The sequence below is a fragment of the Podarcis pityusensis genome (assembly GCF_964106645.2).
Source record: "Podarcis pityusensis genome assembly, chromosome: 5".
NCBI classification, from domain to species: domain Eukaryota; kingdom Metazoa; phylum Chordata; class Lepidosauria; order Squamata; family Lacertidae; genus Podarcis; species Podarcis pityusensis.
The window spans coordinates 93,598,851-93,620,925 of NC_138032.1; the positions used below are offsets into that span (position 1 = coordinate 93,598,851).

The following is a 22,075-nucleotide window of genomic DNA, read 5'->3' on the forward strand; positions in this document are numbered from 1 at the left end:
TTTGGGGGCTAAACTAAATTTGGGGGCGCTGGGTGGATCTTTGCACCCTGGCAGCGCATATGCTAAAGACAGCGCTGGGAGGACTGACGGAAAGAGTTTCTGGGCTCATATTACCTGGAAGAAAACTCTTGCAGGGAGAGAGTTGGGTTCTTACATAAGTGTTCTTGGAGAGCAAACAATTCTCAGTTGAAAGTTTGGGATGGCAGTTCACTCATCAGCAAAACCCACTGGCCTATAAGTCAATGGATCCTGACTTCAGTGCTCTTCATTCAGTGGGAACAGCAGAAACTCAGATCAGAGACCTTAATTTTTAACCCAGAGTAGCTATGTGAATTGTCTAGATTTTAGAACCGACAGTTGTCCATACCACCACCCCGTATAAGGAACACTGCAAGATTCAGAAAGCAAAATATCCCAAATATGTGGCTAAATGAGTTCAGAGTTTATTGCTTGGTATGTTACAATGAATGCCTTGGCTAGAAGAACGGTATCAAAATACAAAATACAGAAAGAAAATTAGAATTGGATTGTAAATTTCTTGGCAGCTGGGTACAAAAAAAAAAAAAATTCACATTAGCTCCCAGAGATATTTATGGCTTGCATTTCCGAGAGAGACATTCACACTGTCTGGCGCTAAAGACTTCATGCTGTACGATGGAGCCATTGGCACAGCGGAGGGGCACTTGCATGGACTCTGTCGCTGTAGCCGAACAACAGGTGCACCGATCTTCAATGCTGTTCAGTGTAATGTTATAAATGGCTCTGCTTGTGCATTTGCCCTGAAAGTGAAATTAGAAATATTTTATTCCTGCCACACTATTTCCAGAGTAAAATGTTCTGCCATGACAATTGCTCCTACAGTCTCTGGGAACTTAGTTTTGTAAAAGGTCAGGTGAAGACAGAAGGCCAGCTCTCTATAAACCATGGTTTGCAAATTGGACTCTGGCTGCAGTATCTACACGCCTCCTAAACAAAAATTCTACCTTATTTGCCTTAACCATGACTTAACATGGCATCATGCCCACTAACACAGAAAGGAGCAGCAGTGTTCAGCTGTGATAGCCTTGCCAACAACTTCTTGGAAAAGCTTCAGTCATTAACATGAAGACTGACAGGCTTCTAATTGGACTCAGAGTTTCTGATCATTGCCTGGAAGCCTCCCATTCTGTTCCTGCAGATTTATGTAGTAAATCTGCATTTATTGATTAGATATTTATTGCTATAAAAGCCTCATGATACACAGAACATTATTTGTATAAACAATGTTCACAAAGTATTATAGACCATTGGGGAAGTAAATGTTTTGCATTCAGATAGTCCCTCCCCAGGTGAAATCCTTTGAATCTCTGGTTAAAAAGGATCTTGGCTAGCAGCACAGAGTCACAATGACTGCTAACTCACCTCCATCCCAGAACTATGAAGGAAAGAGTAAAGATCAGACATAGGCAAACTCGGCCCTCCAGATGTTTTGGGACTACAACTCCCATCATCCCTAGCTAACAGGACCACTGGTCAGGGATGATGGGAACTGTAGTCTCAAAACATCTGGAGGGCCGAGTTTGCCTATGCCTGGTAAAGGTAGTTGGATTGGCTCCAATTGAGAGACACAGAAGGGAGGCCTAATATAAATGTAAACCCCAATGGCCATTCAAAAATGTAAACGAGCTTTGGAATTGGGTAAGTGGCAGGAGAAGAGATGATTAATACTTTCCCTGTTGGCCATCTTTGCACTACAGTGATTGCTCCCTTCCCCACTCATGGTGTTTCTACTGAGAAATAAAACCCCCAGAGTTGCTTTTCTTTATGCAAAGTGACCATCAGGGCTTTGTTGTGCATTTTGTCCCTGACTATATGCCCACACTTAGCAAGACTTCTTTCCTTGGAAGGTTTTAAGTTGCTGCTTATGATGCAACTCAGGCTGGGCAGAAGACAGGGAGACTGACTGACGCTGTGTACACATTCCTGTTTACTCTGTACCCAATGTGCTCCTACTGGTGGTTTGGGAGCACATTTTTAGCCACAACCCATATCTATCCTGGATCTATTCTGTTATTGTCTATTTTGATACTTCTCCACCCCCAGCCAAACCAACTTTGATCCAAATTGAGAAACAGAATGATCTGGGTGTGTTTCAAGCTGGCAATCTCTACAGAGCCAGAAAATACTGTTCCAGAAAGGAAGGAACATACATCCCTGCAGCCTGCTCTTTATGAGTGGATGCTAGGATATGTCATAGATTGTCTACAGAAATATCTCCTTCAACTTGTTCACCCAGAGTTCGCAAAATGGGTAAGGGTAGATTACCTCACAGTAGTGGATATTCAGCTGGCTTTCATTCACACAGTCGCCCACTTTCACATATTCCAGTCTGCCTGTGATTTGCTTGCATTCTGGCTCTACACCTAAAGAGGAAAGAAAAATGCAGTGGTAGCATCTGTAAGAAAGAGGCATGCATTCCTACCATTGTATAAAAAGGTAAAGGTAAAGGACCCCTGACAGTTAAGTCCAGTCGCAGACGACTCTGGTGTTGCGGCGCTCATCTCGCTTTACAGGCCGAGGGAGCCGGTGTTTGTCCGCTTCCGCAGACAGTTTTTCTGCGCCATGTGACCAGCATGACAAAGCCGCTTCTGGCGCAGCAGAACACCAACACCAGAGCAGTGCATGGAAACGCCGTTTACCTTCCCGCCGGAGTGGTACCTATTTATCTACTTGCACTTTTTGGGCGTGCTTTCGAACTGCTAGGTTGGCAGGAGCTGGGACCGAACAATGGGAGCTCACCCCATCGCGGGGATTCGAACCGCCGACCTTCTGATTGGCAAGCCCAAGAGGCTCAGTGGTTCCACCCGATACTGCATACCAAAACAGTAAGCCATCTTCTGTGACACAAGTGGGCAGAGCTTGGCAGGGTAAATATTGTTGGGTTCTATGGGTGGATTGATATGAGCAAACCATGTGCTGCATATCACATGAGCAGCTTTTCTCATGAGGTGGCAATAAGGCTGTCAAGGCTTTAATAACTACAACCAGTAATAAAGCTGTGTGCCACAAGGCGGTCTACAGCCAATCTACAGGAGCATCACACATGCCATTGAAATGTGTGGGCTTTAGCGTTCATATTGTCCATCCTCACTAACACATGTGCTCTCTGGGACCCATGCAGAAATGCTGCTGTGGGCCTCACAGGTCTGATGGCTTCCTTCCTTCTGTGTCCTGAGCTCTGAGTCCAGGAGACTCAAATCTATGGCTATCTGAATCAGAAGCTCAATCGGGACAGCTTTGTTTTGTTTTGTGAATTTTCAAATAATTCCAAATGCCTTCTTTTGGTCCATCATAATAGCTCATTATACTGATGCATTCTATGGCTGCATTATAATCAGAAATGTAAAAAAAATTGCAGATTCCTTTAATAGAGGAAGTTGCACCACTCCAGGATAGAACTGCGCTATTTAGACCAAGGTTTACATTCAGTCCATGCACAAAAGCCCCACTATTCAGGCATTGTGAACTGGTACAGAACATAGAAAAAAACTGCCGTGTGTGCATAGCACAAATTAGAGCATTGTCTAATCCTAAATATTATGTGATATTTCAATCAGCCGACAAAGGATGGGCTTTACTAACTTTGAATAAAACCTGATAATCCACAAAACCCCAAAAAGAATTGTGATCCCTTTCATATATGAATGATATACTAGGAAAACCAGAGACGTGATTGACAAATCAATAAACATAGCTGTCAAGCGTCCCTTATTTGGAGGGACAGTCCCTTATCCCAGCGCCGTGTCCCGCTGCTGTCCCTTATTGATGATGTCCCTTATATTTCCCGAGTTTCAAAGGAAGCTGCTCCTCTCCCTCCCTCCCTGCTGGCCAGGGAGGAGGGAGGCTCCAACTGTGTTGCTTGGCTGCCCGGCCCACCCCCCTCCGGCCTCCTCTCACCAGCCTCGGCCCCCAGGAGCCCCTCCCTGGCGGGAGCCTCGGGCCCTTCCACCGCCATTCTCCTCGCGGCCGTCGAACTGAGTGTCTCTGCCTGGGGCCTCCCCTCTGCCTGTCACCGCCGCTCCCCTTCCCGCTAGGCTGTACTGCGGCTGCGCCGCCAAAGGACCCGGATGAGATGGGCAGCCTGGCATGGCCTATGAATTGATGAGGAGCCTTGAGAGGAGAGCGAGGGCAACCATAGAGAAAGCAGTTCAGAGAGAGGAGGGGGAGGCGGCGGAGGCGTGGGCAGGTGTTCCAAGGGCTACAAAGGAAGGACCGCAAGCGCTTCTCCCATAGATTTGTAGTGGTAGACTAGCATAGATGGTCTGATCTGCGGGTTTACTTCGGGCGCTATTCCCCCCCCTTCCTCCCGCCCCACCTGATGGAACTGAGAGCTGCAGATGGAGCACAAGATAAAAGATACAGAACTGCAGCAGCATCTTCGTAGCTTGGACTTCGTTTTGCACGAAAAGTGGTTGCTGCTTGTAGTTATTTAATTGCAGTGTTTCATTGGCTGGTGTCTTGAACAGCAACCTCTGGAAACGAAGGGCTAAAAACCGGCGCTGCTCTCCAAAATTATCTGGTCCCTTTTAACTTCGTATTTCAGCTGGTTGACTAAAATCCCTTATTTTGGCTGCTGGTCCCTTATTTTCAAGGCTGCTGGTCCCTTATTTTCAAATATGTAAGTTGACAGCTATGTCAATAAAGCAATCAACCTATATAGTGTTAGGCTGGCCCCATGTTCTCATGAAGATGTGAACAGAACCTTAGAGACATTGTTAGCAGAAGAAATTGGAGGCTGATGTTCTGTATGCAATTAATTGCCTCGTGGGGAAAAGGTTTTTGAACCCTACTGACAACAAACTGTATACATACAAACAGTTTTATAACTGTAATACAAAAGGAGTGGTGTGTGCTATTCTGTGTCTCTGTAATGAGATCTATGTGGGAACAACAGTGAGGTCCATCAAGGTTCGCATCTGTGAGCATTAAAGCTGCATTAGGTACCACAGAATACAAGCTCCCATTATCCAGCCTTTTCCAGAATATGGATGTATTCAGGAAGACCTAAATTTTTCTGCCTGGAAAATATCCGTGCCAAAGGATTACAATTCCATCAGAAATTCCTGCAGAAAGAACTATATTGGATGTAGACTCTGAATACAAAATCCTCCAGGGGTTTAATTCAAAATATGAACTGGATGGGTAACGTTATGAATTGTCTATAAAAGGAGATTCTGGCTGCATAAAGGCCATATACGTCTGAGTATACATATAAGTATTTGTTCATGCTCCTTCAGTAATGTGCTCTGTATGTAACTATGTTTTGAAATGGAGGGTTAGTTGCTGCCGTATCAGTACATTTTGTTGTAAATAGAATTGCCATGTCTCAAAAAGTAAAATTCCTGACAGCCGCAAAGTTGTTGTCAGGGAACTGACATCGGAGCTAGAGGTGGAGGGAAGGCTCTCCAATGATGCTGGAGAAGGGCCCAGCAGGGAGAGAGGCAGCTCCGCAGATGGGGAAGCAATTCAGTGCAACACCAGGAATAAGGAGGGGCAGATGGGGGAATCGGCGAGAGGGCTCCCAGACTCTTCACCGGACACCAGCGGGGAGAGCACTGGTCCTCCGCTACCCACGCCCTCCCTGCGCAGAAGACTTCCGCGCAGAGAAAGTAGGAGGAGACTGGGTGTCAAACAACTTTTATGTTGGAAAAGGTTTAAGAAACGCCCACTGACGGATTCTGCTAGCGACTGAGGCAGCCACGAATTGAAGGGGCTGTCCAGACAGAAAGGTTTAACAAGGCAACATAGGCAGGAGAGGCGGCAACTTACGCACGAGCAACCCCATACCATTATAGTTGTTGACCTTTTTTTAAGAAGACATAACCCAAAAATAGTGATTTAAAGCTTTTTGAGCTGTTTCTGCTGCTTTTTCCATTGCGTTGCCATACATCTGGGTTTTCCCTGACATTTTGCCATTTCGGCAAAATGCCCCTAGTGCCATTTTTACACTGAAAACCAGGACATGTCAGGAATTTTCCTGATGTGTGGCAAGCCTAGTTGTAAAAAACTTTACGACAGAGATTTAAAAATGGAGATTTAGAGCTCAATATACTAAGCTATGTGGCCATAGTAGCTGCTGTTCGTAAAATGAATTTTAAAAGATGACCTAGAATGCATGTGGCAGATGAATTGAAAATTTGATTTTGTTTGCATTTTAATAAGAAACTACTTAACTTATACTTCTCACACCAATATGTAAGCCAAAATACACCTATCCTTCAAAATTTGCACTTATCTGAATTTTGCAATGCAACTCTCCAACTAAGCAATGCGTACAAATATACATGTATTATTACAGTAATATATACAGTAAATAACACATGAAATGTATTTTATTTGGGGAAATTGCTTACAAAAATGTGCATATTAATTAAACCAGCATACAAAAATATATTTGCTAGAAGAAAATTGCATTAATTGCAATTTAATGGGGATTTTTTGTTTTTGAAAAACCACATATTGCTGCAGAAATGTGAAGAACTGAATTTAAGATGGGAAAATACTTAGAGAACTAAAATACAAACTCATCCATTCGTAGTGATGAGTACCCAAATAAACTGAGAATTTTTTCAGTTATTTCTAGTCTTGCATTTAAAATAACCCCGACAATAACAGACTGGCAGTACAAGCTACAAAAATTTGCTGAAATGGTGCAGTTAACAAATACCCTGAGAGGCAATTCAAAATAAAAATTTATGGAAAAGTGGGATAGATATAAAACATATGTTCAAAAATACAGTAAAGGTTCGCTATCTATGCTAGCATTTGATTGACGTTGGAGTGAGACTGAGTTGAGAAATAAGACTAAGAGCACATATTGATATAGGAATCTATTAGATAATATGTAAAGAAATATACAATAATAAGAGTACATTCATTTGTAAAAAAGGAATATACAACGGGATAGACAGGAAGTCTAGTGTGTTGGTATGTATATGATTTTTGGAAAAATTTGTTGTTGTTTTTCTTTGTTCTTTTTTGTTTGTTTCATTTCCTTTTTACGTATATAAAATTTGTCTATAATTTTTGTATACATGTTGGAAATTATATTATAGTAAGTCCTGTAATGTAATATGACAATGTTTGCCGATGTAATATAAGAATGTTAATAAATAAATAAAATGCTAAAAAATTAAAATAAAAAATAGTTTGCTACTGTATTTGTCGACTGGGCACGACCAATACAAGAAATCTTATCTGTAATAGCAATATTACCCTTTTACATTACTATGACTGTCACCAGGTGAGAGGTTCTTAAAACGGGCTCTGCAAAGTCACTGGCAAATGCATGAAGCAGCGTTATCGCACTGAATTCTGTCACTGCATTCCAAATCTTCTCATTTATACAAGCCGCAATAGAAAACACATCCTGCGCCAGATTCTATTTTTCGGGACTGACTAAGGTTGTGCTTGCCTTTGAATTATGGTGCTGGAGGAGACTCTTGAGAGTCCCATGGACTGCAAGAAGATCAAACCTATCCATTCTGAAGGAAATCAGCCCTGGGTGCTCACTGGAAGGACAGATCCTGAAGCTGAGACTCCAATACTTTGGCCACCTCATGAGAAGAGAAGACTCCCTGGAAAAGATCCTGATGTTGGGAAAGATGGAGGGCACAAGGAGAAGGGGACGACAGAGGACGAGATGGTTGGATAGTGTTCTCGAAGCTATCAGCATGAGTTTGACCAAACTGCGGGAGGCAGTGGAAGACAGGAGTGCCTGGCGTGCTCTGGTCCATGGGGTCATGAAGAGTCGGACACGACTAAATGACTAAACAACAACAACAGGGTCTTCATGCCAAAACTGGTACATGATAAGGTGTGGCAAAGGAGGGGCACGTGACTCATGGCACCTTGAACTTGGACTGTGATTTGGCGCCCCGTTTTCTGTTGGCTACTTCTTGTTGCCATTTTCCTTCATTTTGTCTGCTCTCGTTGCCATTATAAGACTCATTTGCCCAAGCTGTCATTTAATCCTGTCGTTTGGCAGTGGCTTCCTATGTGGTTTTAAGTGTCAGTGTTAGGAAATACAAGAATATCATTGAGACCAGGCAGATGTGTTCACAAGTGCCAAAAATGGCTATAAAGAGGAGGTCCTTTTCAACATTTGCAGAAACCAACATGAAAAGAGGCAGGTGGTTTTGACTTAGCCCTAGAACTGACATGTTGGTCCTAAAAGCAACTTCTGGGCCTCTATAATGTTCATTGGAATTTTCCCTCAGTTTTCACTGGGTTCCCTCAACCTTGAATTAGTAGAAAATCCAATCAGAAAAACGATATTGGTCAAATTTTGGACTTTCCAACATATTTAGCATCATCCTATAAAAAGCTTTCCATTAGCAGATGAAAGCCACAACTGGGAGATTACACTGTTAGGAGATTTTATTTTATTTTATTTTATTTGCTTTGCTGTTCATTTTCTGCAGTGTTTCTTTAAAGTTGTCTTTGAGCCTTTTCAGTATTACATTCACATCTGTTTTATGTAATGGTTAATTGGCTATTTTCAGTAATAGTCACTGTGCAGATAAAAAACCCCCCTCTTAATTAAATTAACCTGTGAGCACTTTACAGTGAGAGTCTATTATCTCAAGAGCTCCAGTGACTTTTATTTCTTAAAACTGGAACTTGCTGATATATGGACAGGCAACGGCAAGAAATGATCTTGGAATAAATTCCTCAAACTGGGGTTTTGTTACAGCAGTTACTGTGGGATGGCCATCTTTTATTTATTGGCACATGAACAGAACAAAAAGTAAGAGGAGAGAGACTGAAGGGTGAAGAGGTGCTGACATTTTGACCTTCAAAGGAGGGATAGTTTTCAGGGATAAACAAATTCTATAATTATCCACCATATAACTTGACAACTGACGCCTTTATTTGAGGTCATGTTGAAGAATTAGTTTGGAGACTGATCCAGGCAAAAGAAGAAAATCAGGGTAAAGTCTCCACTTTAAGAAATATAGTGTTTCCTGAACTTCTGGCAGTGGGAATCATACTTTTACAGCTCAAAATGTTTATGCTTTAGACAAGGCAATTAAAACCAAAAGCAAAAATAAAACCCCTGAGGAAGGAACTTTCTTGCATGCATTTTTTTCTGCAGGAGTCATTGACCATTGTGCATCTCTTTTTTATGCTTTGTTGTAAACACCAACAAAAGTCAAAAAGAAGAACCATACATTTATGTCATTACACCAAATACAAAATAAACAAAAGGATAAAATCATCTGTTTTGACGGTAAATCTTATTAAGGGACATCTAACTTCCCGTCTTCTCCATGCTTCTTTTAATATTTACAAACTTCCTGCATAAATCTATCTGTTCATTTTATGTTAAAGTATTATTCTCTTATATCCTTGTTTCTTACTTAGTTATTCGAAGGCTGCGACCAAGTTCATACTACAACAATTGATCTTAAGATATGATTTGAAAACCTCCCATTTTGCAATAAATACTTGTTTTGACTTAGCTTTCATTTTTTCAGATAGTTGGGCTAGCTCTGCATATTTGGCTAGTATTTGTAACCATTCTGACCTGGAAGTGATTTTATCACTTTTCCATTTAGTCACTGTTAAGATTCTCGCTGTGACTGTGGCGTATAAAAAAACCCTTCTTTTACATTCTTAGGAACGTCTGATCCTGTATTTCGGAGTAGATATGCTTCTGGTCTTTTAAAAAATGAAACCCTAAACTTTTTGTAAAGTTCTATATAGATGTCATCCCAGAAGATCTAATTTTTTTTACATAGCCACCACATGTGGAACATAGTACCAGTTTCTACTCCACATCTCCAAGTACTAGATACATTTGTGAAAGCTTCCAAAAATGGGGGATACCTGCATCTCAGGGTGCTATATCTCTGTGTCAGAAAAAATCCTGCAGTCCAGTCACATCCAATACAGACAAAATGGAATCAAGCCAAGTGATTCAGTGTGTTGGACTAAGACCTGGGAGATCAGGACTCAAACCCTAAGAAAGCCATGAAACTCGCCGGATATCCTACCTCACAAAGTTTCTGTGAGGATCAAGTGCCACCTTGAGCTCTTTGGGGGGAAACACAAATGTAAAAATAAATAAAAGATATGCAGCTACCAAAACAGCTACTTACATGTTTTGCAGCATGTGTTGTCAAGGTTTGCGACTTTGCCCTAAAAAGAGAACGCATCTCATTTAAAATATTTTAAAATGCAGTGGACGCTTGGGTTGCAAACGTGATCCGTGCGGGAGGCAAGTTCGTAACCCGCAGCGTTCGCAACCCGCGGCCCACGTGTCTGCACATGCACAGGTCACGATTTGGCACGCTTCTGCGCATGCGCAAGCGCCAAAACCCAGAAGTAGCCCGTTTCGGTACTTCCGGATTCGGCACGGTGCGCAACCCGAAATTGCGCAACCTGAAGCACCTGTAACCCGAGGTATGACTGTATATGGAAGCCGCTCAGAGTGGCTTGGGCAACCCAGTCATATGGGTGGGATACGAATAAAATAATAATAATAATAATAATAATAATAATAATAATAATAATTCTCTTTCAGGGGTGCCAACTTGAATAAATAATTGGGGGGCCAGCAAGCCCTACCCCGCAAATACGATCACAAGATGCGATGCACACACACTTTTTTTTAAGGCAATGCCCATCAACTGGGGGAGGCGGAGGCCGCCCTCCTCAAATATATTATTTAAAACATTCAGAACATAATTAAAATTAACAATAAGCTAAAGAGAAATTAAAACCCTTGCAAACATTCTGTATATCTGAGTTGGCTTATCTAAAAACAAAAAATGTTTCAGCAGATGAAGGTGCCTGCCTGATGTCCGTAGGCAGGAAGCTGTCACACTAAAATACGGATTTCATACAAATGCACAATGTGGCACCTGTAGCAGGGCCAGTTCTGCAAATCAAAGGAGCAGAGTGCTTGCGTTGCTCTGCAAAGGACCAGCCACACAAATGGTGCTACAATAATCAGCACCAGCATCATCACCACACTGTGCGATCTACTCAACAGGGCACTTGGTTAATTACTTACTCCTTCAGACAGACACTTGTTGGTATCAAATGGCGGGCAAGCAGTGATTCTCTTTTCCCAAGTGAAATCTCCTTTCATGTTGACTTTGCAATAATGAGTGTCGCACCCGTCTTGGATCATTTCAGTGGGCTGTGGGGAAAAAACAGAATTTCCAATTATACAAATTATGGTCATCGTTACCACCATCAAGTTGTATTTTTCTCCCTCCCTCCCTACAGCAAGCAGATGGAAGTCTCAAGGTCAGCTCACACTTCTACCAACAAGGGATTATTCACCTGAGTGTGGAACAGTCCCATGCGCTCCTGGTCATCTACTTATGGCAAAAGGTGGGGACCGCCCTGTGATCTTCGGATTTAGGATGGTATACAAATTTAATAAAGAAATAAATATGAATATTTTTTGGAGCTTGAAGTGTTGTGGTAACTGGCCATGTGTACTCATGGTATGCGTAACATGTTCAGCAGAATTCATGTTGTGGGGGTACAGATAGCTCCACTGTTCCCTCCAGATACACAGTGTATTTGTCTGGAAAACATGTATAAAGCAGCCCCTTATTGTTCATGTTCAAAAAGGAAGAAGCCAAGCAAGACAATATCTTTTGCCTATCTTCCCTCAAGTTTCCCCCTCTGACTGTAAGTGAGATACCTTCCACCTGAAGGAGCGTCTCCACCCCCATTGTTCAGCCCAGAAACTGAGGTCCAGCTCTGACGGCCTTCTGGCGGTTCCCTCACTGCGAGAAGCAAAGCTACAGGGAACCAGGCAGAGGGCCTTCTCGGTAGTGGCGCCCTCCCATCAGATGTTAAGGAAATAAACAACTATCTGATTTTTAGAAGATATCTGAAGGCAACCCTGTTTAGGGAAGTTTTTAATGTTCAATGTTTTATTGTGTTTTTAATATTCCATTGGGAGCCACCCAGAGTGGCTGGGGAAACCCAGCCAGATGGGCAGGTTATGAATAAATTATTATTATTATTATTATAATTATTTCATGATGCTGAAAGCCAGAAAGTCACTCAGGCCTAGAGACAAGCACTCCTAAGACAACCTTATGGGGAGCCATCTGTGAGAGTTGTGGCTCAGCATCTGCGGCCATCCACAGATATATATATGAATGAATGCATGAATGAATGAATGAATGAATGCATGAATGAATGAATGAATGAATGAACGAATTTATTAATACGGTCACAGACCAGCATCAACACACACAATATCACAGATCACAAAAAAATAATAATATCAGAAATACAGAGGACAATATGAATATAACAAGGATTTAAATATAAAAAAATTAAAATTAATTATTAGCGTGCCCCCTGTAATTAACATTTAGGGGTTTGGTCATTATGGGATACCACTTGCTTCCTGCGATTAATTGCAGACGCACAGAATTTGGCTACATTTAATGTAGTCTTGGGGTTCTTGTCCTCTAGCAGTAGTTTTAAACTATGGTGTTCCGATTCTTTCCTGGACTTTTGCAAAACAGGTGTAATAAAAGTCAAACGTATATCCTCATAAAGACGACAACGTAATAGTACATGTGAAGCAGTTTCAACTTCCAACGAGCCACAAGGGCAGACCCGTGCTGTGTATGGTTTACCCTCAAATCTGCCCTGGATATATATGAAGAACCTGAAGGAGCGTCTCCACCCCCATTGTTCAGCCCGGAAACTGAGGTCCAGCTCCGACGGCCTTCTGGTGATTCCCTCACTGCGAGAAGCAAAGCTATAGGGAACCAGGCAGAGGACCTTCTCTGTAGTGGCACCCGCCTTGTGGAACGCCCTCCCATCAGATGTCAAGGAAATAAACATCTATCTGACTTTTAGAAGACACCTGAAGGCATCCCTCTGCAGGGAAGTTTTTAATGTTTGAGATTTTTTTGTTTTTTAATGTGTTGTTGGGAGCCGCACAGAGTGGCTAGGGCCACCCAGTCAGATGGGTGGCATATAAATAAAATCATCACCATCATTTTTTGTGCATCTCCTGTTGCAAGTTCCTTACAGTACAGTGGTATCTCTGGATGCGAACGGGATCCGTTCCGGAGCCCCGTTCGCATCCTGAAGTGAACGTAACACACGACTGCGCTTCTGCGGGTTGTGTTTCGCAGCTTCCGCACATGTGCGTGACGTCATTTTGAGCGTCTGCGTATGCGGCAAAACCCGGAAGTAACACACTCTGTTACTTCAGGGTCACTGCAGAGCGCAACCCGAAAATGCTTAACTTGAAGCGTATTCATCCCAAGGCATGACTGTAGTTGTCTAAGTGCCCCTTAAGCAAAAGGGACTCTATCCTGTATGTAGCTGACACTCTATAAATAATATACAACAGTACTGCTACTGCTGCCACCAGGACACAAGGAACTGGACCGCTTGTTGCCTTTTCATCTAGAGCTTGAAATAGCAGGAAATGTTCTTGCAGAAGCCCCTTTCTTGTCAATGGAATATATGCTAGAGTGGAATCTTCCAGACAAACTGTGTTCACTCGGCGTTATAGTGGACCCAGTTTTAGGTGAAATCAACTCACCTTCAGGGATATAATAGTTCTGTTCCTCAGCTGTATGGAACATGCAGATGGCAAGCATTTGCCACAGCAGGAGCCAGAGACTTGTTCCATCCTGTAATTCTGCAAAGAAATAAAATGGATGATTTCACTGAACCTCAGTCTGAAAAAACTTTGTGCCAAGAATATATAACCTTCGGGCCATCCTCCTAAATGGTAACATCAAAATCTCCCCAACTACCCAAATTGGCCCAATCACAGTCATGGCCATCCAAACGGTCCTGCCCAGTAACCAAGAGGGGGTGTCCTGTTAGACCCCACAGCAACACGTGCTCTCCATGATGGAGAATATGCTTTTTCACACCAGTGGCTCATGTCCCTTGCGGGGAGACACCCCGTATGATTATGTAGTTACTGAGTTACAGATGACGATCGGTGGGTGGCAACTCTGTGCTGAAACAATTTTGCGTGGCAAATCAGATCCTCTTCAAGGAGGGTACGCATTGTGCTCCAGTCCCCAGACATCTCCCACCTCCTGGTGTGGGCAGGGCTATGCCCTGCTCAACTCTGGTTGGTCATTTCGTGGACACTTGGTCCCTAAAGCCAATTGCTTGGCTTGGGGGGTGGCTGCAAAACATTATTTAAGCCCTGCGCGATGTTTGCTGGACCTCTTTGCCTTCGCGCAGTGGATCCCCCACCCACCCACCTCTTTATCTGGTGTGTTGGCCTTGCTATGGACATTGTTGGTCGCCTGTTTTGCAGTGGAGGCCTGGTAGGAATTTTTCCATCTGGCAGATTGGCTGTTGCCATTTGGTTTCCGCCAACCGCGTAGCAATCATCACAACTTTGTAAGGTTTGGCGGTTAGGCATTGGATCAGCAATGTGTGGGGTGGGGAGGGGCGGCCATCACCTGCCCCTCTAAGCTCAAGGCTATTCCGTTAAATAAATCAGGCGTTGGCCTGGGTCTTGTCCGAAAACCCATGGTAGGGGCTAGGGCCATACCAGGACCCCACGGGGGCGAACATGAGTTGGTTCGCATCAGCGGGGCTCCCTCTGGTGGTGTTTCACCCTTTTATCAGATTCCTCGCGGTGTGGGTGGGAGTCTTGATATAGTTTGGATTATTTCAATGCCTAAGCCAATACCACTCACATTCTGTATTCAATAAAGTTGTGGCCAAAACTTAAACTAAAATCCCGTGTCAATTGTGTCTTCATTTTTGGGGGTGGTTGGGGGATCTCGAAGCGCAACTGTTCTGCAAAAATAACCTGAGAGTCTGTCCTTAGAAGTCACACATTTGTCGTCATTTATAACAACACATACATAAATACTGCGTGCAATGTTGCTTTGGGGGAGATTGGCAAAGGTCTATTTTTATTCCTTCCCCCCTCTTCCTGTCCCCCCTCAATGATTTCATCATTGGATGAGGAGGGATTGGGCTCAGAGGAAGCTTCCCTGGAGTCTAATCCCTCTTTTCAACAGCTGCTTTCAGGGATGAAGTGAATGTTAAGACCTCCCTTCATCTCCGAAGCAAGTCTGGTGGGAACAGAACTGGGCACAGAATAGGAAATCTATACGGAATGACGTTGAAGGGGTTCTGCCTTCACACAAAAACTAAATGAGCAAAACTGAATGGCAAAGGGCCTACATAAGAAAAATTACTTTATCTTTTTTTTAAAAAAAATAATGGCTGTATTTCTAGCACATAAAGACTTAAAGTGTCCAGTCCATCCAGGAACTTTTGAGAAATGTAGGGGTCCCTTGAAACCTTGGCTGCGGCTGCACACACAGATGAAGTTTCTACCAGTATAAGCTGTGTTCTATGAACTGGTAAATTAGGGGGAGAATTTCAGCAAGGTTCTGAGCCATTCATGCTCCAACCTAAAGTCCCTGCCAGTTTGGGATGCATCCACTATGAAAACAGTAATTTCAGGTATTTAGAAATGTTTTTTTAAGCGATTTTAAACAGATCCTTTACCTAATTGCATGTGGAAATATGCAAAATGCAACTCTAACCAAGTTCAATAAAAAATAAGGCTCACACTAAACATGTAACAATATTCTGTTCTGAGCCAACCGGAGTGAGGGAACATGGAAAATTCAGGTAAGAATTGTGGCCATGAAGAATGAAAAAGAGTCTTGAAAATTATCTGGCAGCAGCTGTCAAGTGTACAGAAAGACCCTAATCTCATTATTATTTTACAGGTAGCATTAGAAACCTTTAAAACTTTTTGCAGACCATGTGCTTTAACTCCTACTTTTCTTTATGGCAAGGCTTAAAGGGCCTTCGGGTTCAAGTATTTATTTACTTATTTTGTAAAAGTTGTATACCACTGATTGTTATTTTTAAAAACCCTCAAAGTAGTATGGAAATCAGTGATACTATAAGAAAAAGGATGTAGTTAATTTATATGGCCCAACCAACTCCTGTGGCAGAAAACTCATGCTGCACATTTCTATGAATTTTGGTAGAGTTCGTGAAGGTGAGCATGTGTCTTTTAACAGAGGTGTATGTTTGCTACAGCTTGGAATATATCCTAGACCTTCAATATCAGCAGGGCCATAACATACACTCTCTTACCTTGGGGCAAGGTTCACAGGTGATTTTTCCACATGTCAATTTATATTTCAAAAACAGTCCCCTCTGTAGGCTGCACTGACAGCTGGTGCATTGATCCAACAGCATGCGTTTCCCAGGCTGAAAGATGAGAACAAAACTGCAGTTTCAAGTGATCACGCTTTCTCATCAGAAACATGAAGAATGGACCATTCTTAACCAGACGAAAAATAATAATAATAAAACCATTCAGCCTCTAAACATATAGTTTCCAAAAAGAGATATGAAAACTTCTACTTTGCTGATGGTTCAAGCAAAAATGATAATAATATTAAGGTGTCCAGGGAATCTACTGGAAATGAACTATCAAGCAAATGTCCTTCTGCCTTTCCATTCAGTCCCCATTGTGGCATGAACTCCTTCCCCTTTCTCCAGCTGTGGTTACAATCCATTAGGTAAAGGGTAAAGGGACCCCTGACCATTAGGTCCAGTCGTGACCGACTCTGGGGTTGCGCGCTCATCTCGCTCTATAGGCTGAGGGAGCCGGCGTACAGCTTCCAGGTCATGTGGCCAGCATGACTAAGCCACTTCTGGAGAACCATAGCAGCGCACGGAAACACCGTTTACCTTCCCGCCGGAGCGGTACCTATTTATCTACTTGCACTTTGACGTGCTTTCAAACTGCTAAGTTGGCAGGAGCAGGGACCGAGCAACGGGAGCTCACCCCATCGCGGGTATCCGAACCGCCGACCTTCTGATCGGCAAGTCCTAGGCTCTGTGGTTTAACCCACAGCGCCACCCGCGTCCCACCAGTGCCACCCGCGTCCCACATTAAAATCCATTAGTTGACAATAAATGCAACAAAGGACACACACTCAAGGAAATGATAAGCCAATTATTACCAGACAAACCTATACTAGGCTCCTGATTATCCTGATCCCCTCCATCTCAAGTCACAGCCCTATGTTTAAGACAGGGTCACATACACAGGATTGATTTATTAGAGTCCTACATGAGTAGGAGAATTTAATTTTTGCATTGGCTAAAGTTGCCACAGAAAATCTAAAATTACTATATCCTAGGGTTGCTGGGAATTATATTCACAGAATTGAATCCAATGGTTCTCCATTCTTTTAGTTTGAATCATTTGTTTTGGGAAAAAAAGAAGTTTCTACGCTGTAACCTAGCAGCAAGGCAAAATTAAAAACCCACTAATATCCCATGTTTGGGGGAAAGCTGCCACCCAGATAAAATTGTTATATAATTTCTTCAGGGATTATTCCTGGACAGTAAAAGGTAAAGGTACTCCTGACCGTTAAGTCCAGTCGTGGACGACTCTGGGGTTGCGGCGCTCATCTCGCTTTACTGGCCGAGGGAGCCAGCGTTTGTCCGCAGAAAGCTTCCGGGTCATGTGGCCAGCATGACTAAGCCGCTTCAGGTGAAACCAGAGCAGCGCACGGAAACACCGTTTACCTTCCCGCCGGAGCGGTACCTATTTATCTACTTGCACTTTGACGTGCTTTCAAACTGCTAGGTTGGCAGGATCCTGGACAGTACAGCCCCATTAACAAGGAGATTACTAGGAGCTGGCAAATGCATATTATTATTATTTTTTAAGTTTGTGAAATACACCTATGAAATGCTGCATGAGAATCTGCTAACACACTACTGGCCAATGCAAGCCGTAAAAGTCAGTATCAAGGCAAAGAGCACCCGGGTCTTCCTTAATCACTCTGCTCAATAAAAGCCTGGGAAACCAGATGACTGTTGCAAGGCGATTCCATTTGGTAAGTCAAGCCACCTGGTTGGAAGTTTAAAGCAATTCAGAATGAACACAGTTAAACCAAACTATGGGAGAATAAAGCTGGTAACTAGATACGAGGTGGAAATGTAAAGGGATTAAGGCAAAAACAAATGGCTCCAGTGATATAATGGCAACAGAAGACTCTGAACGTTGTTAATGGGGGCCAGTAGAGAGAGGTGAGGAAAGAAGAGAGGGGATTTTCCTTTAATGGAAAGTGAAATATGTACTTCAAGGGTGGTTAAAAATACATTTTTCAAGTCTGGGAAATGTAAGTGTGTGAGATACCAAGTCCTGCTTCCATGTTACTTCCAGCAGTACTTTATTGGATGAAGGCCAAACTCTCAGGAGAATGCCTAAATATTACAAATCACAGATTCTTGGAGATTCTTGGTTTTTTTCATGGGAAAACAGAAACCCTGGAGGAAAGCTGGGTGGATGTACTAAAGAAACACTGATGGGTTGAACTGAACTAGGAAGGGTGTTCTACAAAGAAAAAAAACTTTTAATTAACACATGCACATACTTTAAACTGCTGAGAGTTTTTGCAGTGCTATTGTTTTTTTCTAGTTTTGTAAAGTTGTAGTTTTTTGCACTTTTGTCCTGGACATTCTAACTGGCGAACGAAGACAGGACACAACTTTTAGAACAAACAAACAAAGCTGCAATCCTATACTGCTTTATCTAGGAATACATTCCAACGAATTCAGTAGGATTTTCTTCTGAGTAGACATGCATGGAATTGCACTATAAACATATAAATGCCCCTGAAGCAGTTATAATAATGAAGGACTAATACTGGGCCTTAGATAGAGCTAATAAGAATGATTAAAAAAACGTTTTCCTAGAATTCTCTCTCTCTCTACCACCCCTCTCCCCCCCGCTTCCTTTTCCTGCCTTTCTCTGTCCTATCCTAATTTGTCTTTCTCTGATTCCCTCTCTGGCTCTCTGGGCAAAGCTTTTTTATTTATTTATTTATTTATTTATTTATTTAAAATAATTTTTTATTAACCGGCCAATCAAATCAAATTAAATCACATCACATAAATTCCGAATTACAAAACCGAATTTTAAATTTTGTTGGGGGGACCCATATTTCAAGATCCGAAGGGGGATTCTGATCCTCTTCTTGCTACTGCATTAATGTCCAAATCAGACCAAATCAGTTCAAACAGAGTTCATAATTCTATCCAGTCTTATCTTGCTGTTTCCACATCACATCTTGTCCATATATTTTCTCTTTTTTCTTTATGATCTCTTCTGATAGTCTCCTTAAGCCGATAAACACCAATATTAATCCGGTGTGAATTTTTCCGTTCTTCCAGTCCTCAAATCGAGATGGTTTCCATATATCATCGCCTTCATAGGTAACATCGCTCTTTCCATCATTAATCTCGCAAAACTGTCGCTCTTAAGTCCCTCTGAGGAGTTTCACCCACAATATAAAAGCAGCTCTGTTTCTCTATTTCTCCTCCCAGACTCAAGACCTCCGACAGAACTTCCCAATATGGCGACGGCATTTTTAACTGCGTCATTCCAAAGCTCTTATACATTCCACGCTCTTCTTAAAACATGCTTTGGTTCGAAAGTTTATCTCCACACAGCCTTAAATCCACAGCTTAAGTCCTTAAAACGACATTTCTGACTCGTGAGGGGAGGGGATTCTTGTTTAATAACATAAGGAAAGAAAGGAAAGTTTTCCCCCCCTCCCCCCATCGGTCATTTGCCATACTGTATCTTGGCGTATCTTCTCATGATTTATTCTTGTCTTGTTTTATCAGAGATCTCTTCTGTTAGCAGTCTTTACTCCCCCTCCTTCCTTGAAAAATGTGCATTCCTTCATCCAAATTGTTTCTTTTGAAGTTCTTGCAGCTAGATCAGGGACGGCCTCCAGGAGTGCCGGAATCCCACAGGAGGGCTTTGTGCCTAGTGCCCCCACCCCCACAAATTCGGGGGTGGTATAGGGCACAGCAGGCAAGGGCAGTCCCCCCCACCATCCTGGGGGGGGGGTAGGGAGGCTAATTACTCCCATCATAGCCTCCAAATTACCTCGTGTGGGTCGGAGAGATGTTATTGTCAGCCATCTTCCGATGCGCCCCCTAGTGGCCCCCCTAGCTTTTGATGCCTTAGTTAGATTTGCGGGCAATTGTATTCTTACTTAAAAACTTCTGCTGGGGCTCCAGATTGGATTGAAACATAATGAAGCACTTTTTGAACAACCAAACTGCTTCTCCGGCATCTTCTCTGTAATCCTTTTGGATTTTTTTTGCTTTCAGAGCGAGCTTCCCTTTTCCACAGACATTCCCCCCATGGCGGAAAATGCTAATGTTGCAAGGAAAGTCCCTTGGTCTCAGTTCCTTTTCATGGTAATAAAAAGGTAAAGGGACCCCTGACCATTAGGTCCATTTGTGACCAACTTTTGGGTTGCGGCACTCATCTCGCTTTATCGGCCGAGGGAGCCGGCGTACAGCTTCTGGGTCATGGGGCCAGCATGACTAAGCCGCTTCTGGCGAACCAGGGCAGCGCACGGAAACGCCGTTTACCTTCCCGCCACCTATTTATCTACTTGCACTTTGAGGTGCTTTCAAACTGCTAGGTTGGCAGGAGCAGGGACCAAGCAACGGGAGCTCACCCCGTCGCGGGGATTCGAACCGCTGACCTTCTGATCGGCAAGCCCTAGGCTCTGTGGTTTAACCCACAGCGCCACCCGCGTCCCTTTTCATGGTAATAGGGGTAGCGAAATCAAATGGGGACATGTCACTCAAGTGCTTAGAAAGCCAGAGAAGAAGGAGAAAACCCAGAAGAGGAGATGAGAGTTTATTCCCTGGTCAATCAAAGGGAATAACTGTATGAAAAACCCTCCAATTTATGGTTCCACTTCTGGTGTGAGTAAAATGATCAAGGGTCTGGAAACAGAGGAACAATGGAGAGGGTTGGGTATGTTTAGCCTGGATAAGAGGAAATATGATAGCCATCTTTAGTTATGTAAAGGGCTGTCCCATGGAAGATAGGAGAAGTTTATTTTCTCCTGCTCTGGAGGGTAGGACCCAAACCAATGGCTTCAAGTTACAAGAAAGGAGATTCTGGCTCAACATCAGGAAGAACTTTCTGACAAGAAGAGCTGTCTGACAGTGGAAAAGACGCCCTCAGAAAGTGGTGGGCTCTCTTTCCTTGGAGGTTTCCGAAGCAGAGGTTATCTCGATTATCTGTCATGTAAACTTTAATTGAGATTCCTGCACTGTAGGGGGTTGAACTGAAGATCATTTCAAAAGTTGATCAGCTATTATCTTACCGCAAGTACGGTGCCATTCAAAACACAGCCGCTTACAGGTTCTACAAGAGAAAATGGGTGTCCATTAGCATGAGTACCTTCAACGCAACCATAAGGATTATAAGAATCTATATTCTGCATTTCCATGGTGTCATCTGGAGTGCATTGTCACCCATACGCAGATGGCATGCAACCCTATTTCTCCTGTTCATCTCAAACACATCTGGCTATGGCCATTCTTGACTGCAGTGATGGACTAGATGGGGCCACACTGTCCCTGAAGGATCAGGTTCATAGCTGGGGGTACTCCCGGATCCATTGCTGTCATTGGTGGCACAGATCACTCCCATGACATAGGGCGCCTCCCGCCAGCTTTGGCGGACGCCCCAGCTCCACCCCATCAGGCTATCTGGGGCCTGGTAACCTCATTGCTGCATTGTGCTATACATGGGGCAAATAACACATTTGTTCTATATGATTCCCTCTGGGAGCAATGGAACATCAAGTCCTATTGCTCCCAGAGACTTGCTCTATCTGTGTTGAAAGTGCTGGTGGCAAGGAAGGAACATTTTAACATATGTGGTGGGAATGTAAAAAGGTGAAAAACTTCTGAGAAATGATATATAATGAGATGGAAAAAATGTCGAAATATACATTTATTAAGAAACCAGAAGCATTTCTACTGGGCATTGTAGGAAGTGATAAAAATAGAAAAGATTGTAAGCTGTTTTTATATGCAATGACAGCAGCAAGAATATTATTGGCACAAAAATGGAAGCAAGAAGAATTACCGACGAAAGAAGATTGGAGGATGAAATTGATGGACTATGCTGAATTAGACAAATTAACAGGAAGGATTCGAAACCTGCAGGACCAGAGATTCACAGAAG

General features: G+C 43.0%; 1 protein-coding gene across 1 annotated transcript in view; it reads right to left on the minus strand.

Moving 5' to 3' along the window:
• Window positions 1-421: 421 nt before the first annotated feature.
• Window positions 422-22,075, minus strand: part of VWF (von Willebrand factor) — a 155,535-nt gene continuing 133,881 nt past the window's right edge. The window contains exons 46-52 of the mRNA XM_081005352.1: window positions 21,207-21,247; window positions 16,138-16,254; window positions 13,583-13,681; window positions 11,060-11,188; window positions 10,143-10,182; window positions 2,305-2,402; window positions 422-779 (exon numbers count right to left, since the gene is read on the minus strand). Of these exons, the coding sequence (XP_080861478.1) occupies window positions 591-779; window positions 2,305-2,402; window positions 10,143-10,182; window positions 11,060-11,188; window positions 13,583-13,681; window positions 16,138-16,254; window positions 21,207-21,247 (713 nt within the window). The 3' untranslated portion in view covers window positions 422-590. The remainder of the gene's footprint in view (window positions 780-2,304; window positions 2,403-10,142; window positions 10,183-11,059; window positions 11,189-13,582; window positions 13,682-16,137; window positions 16,255-21,206; window positions 21,248-22,075) is intronic.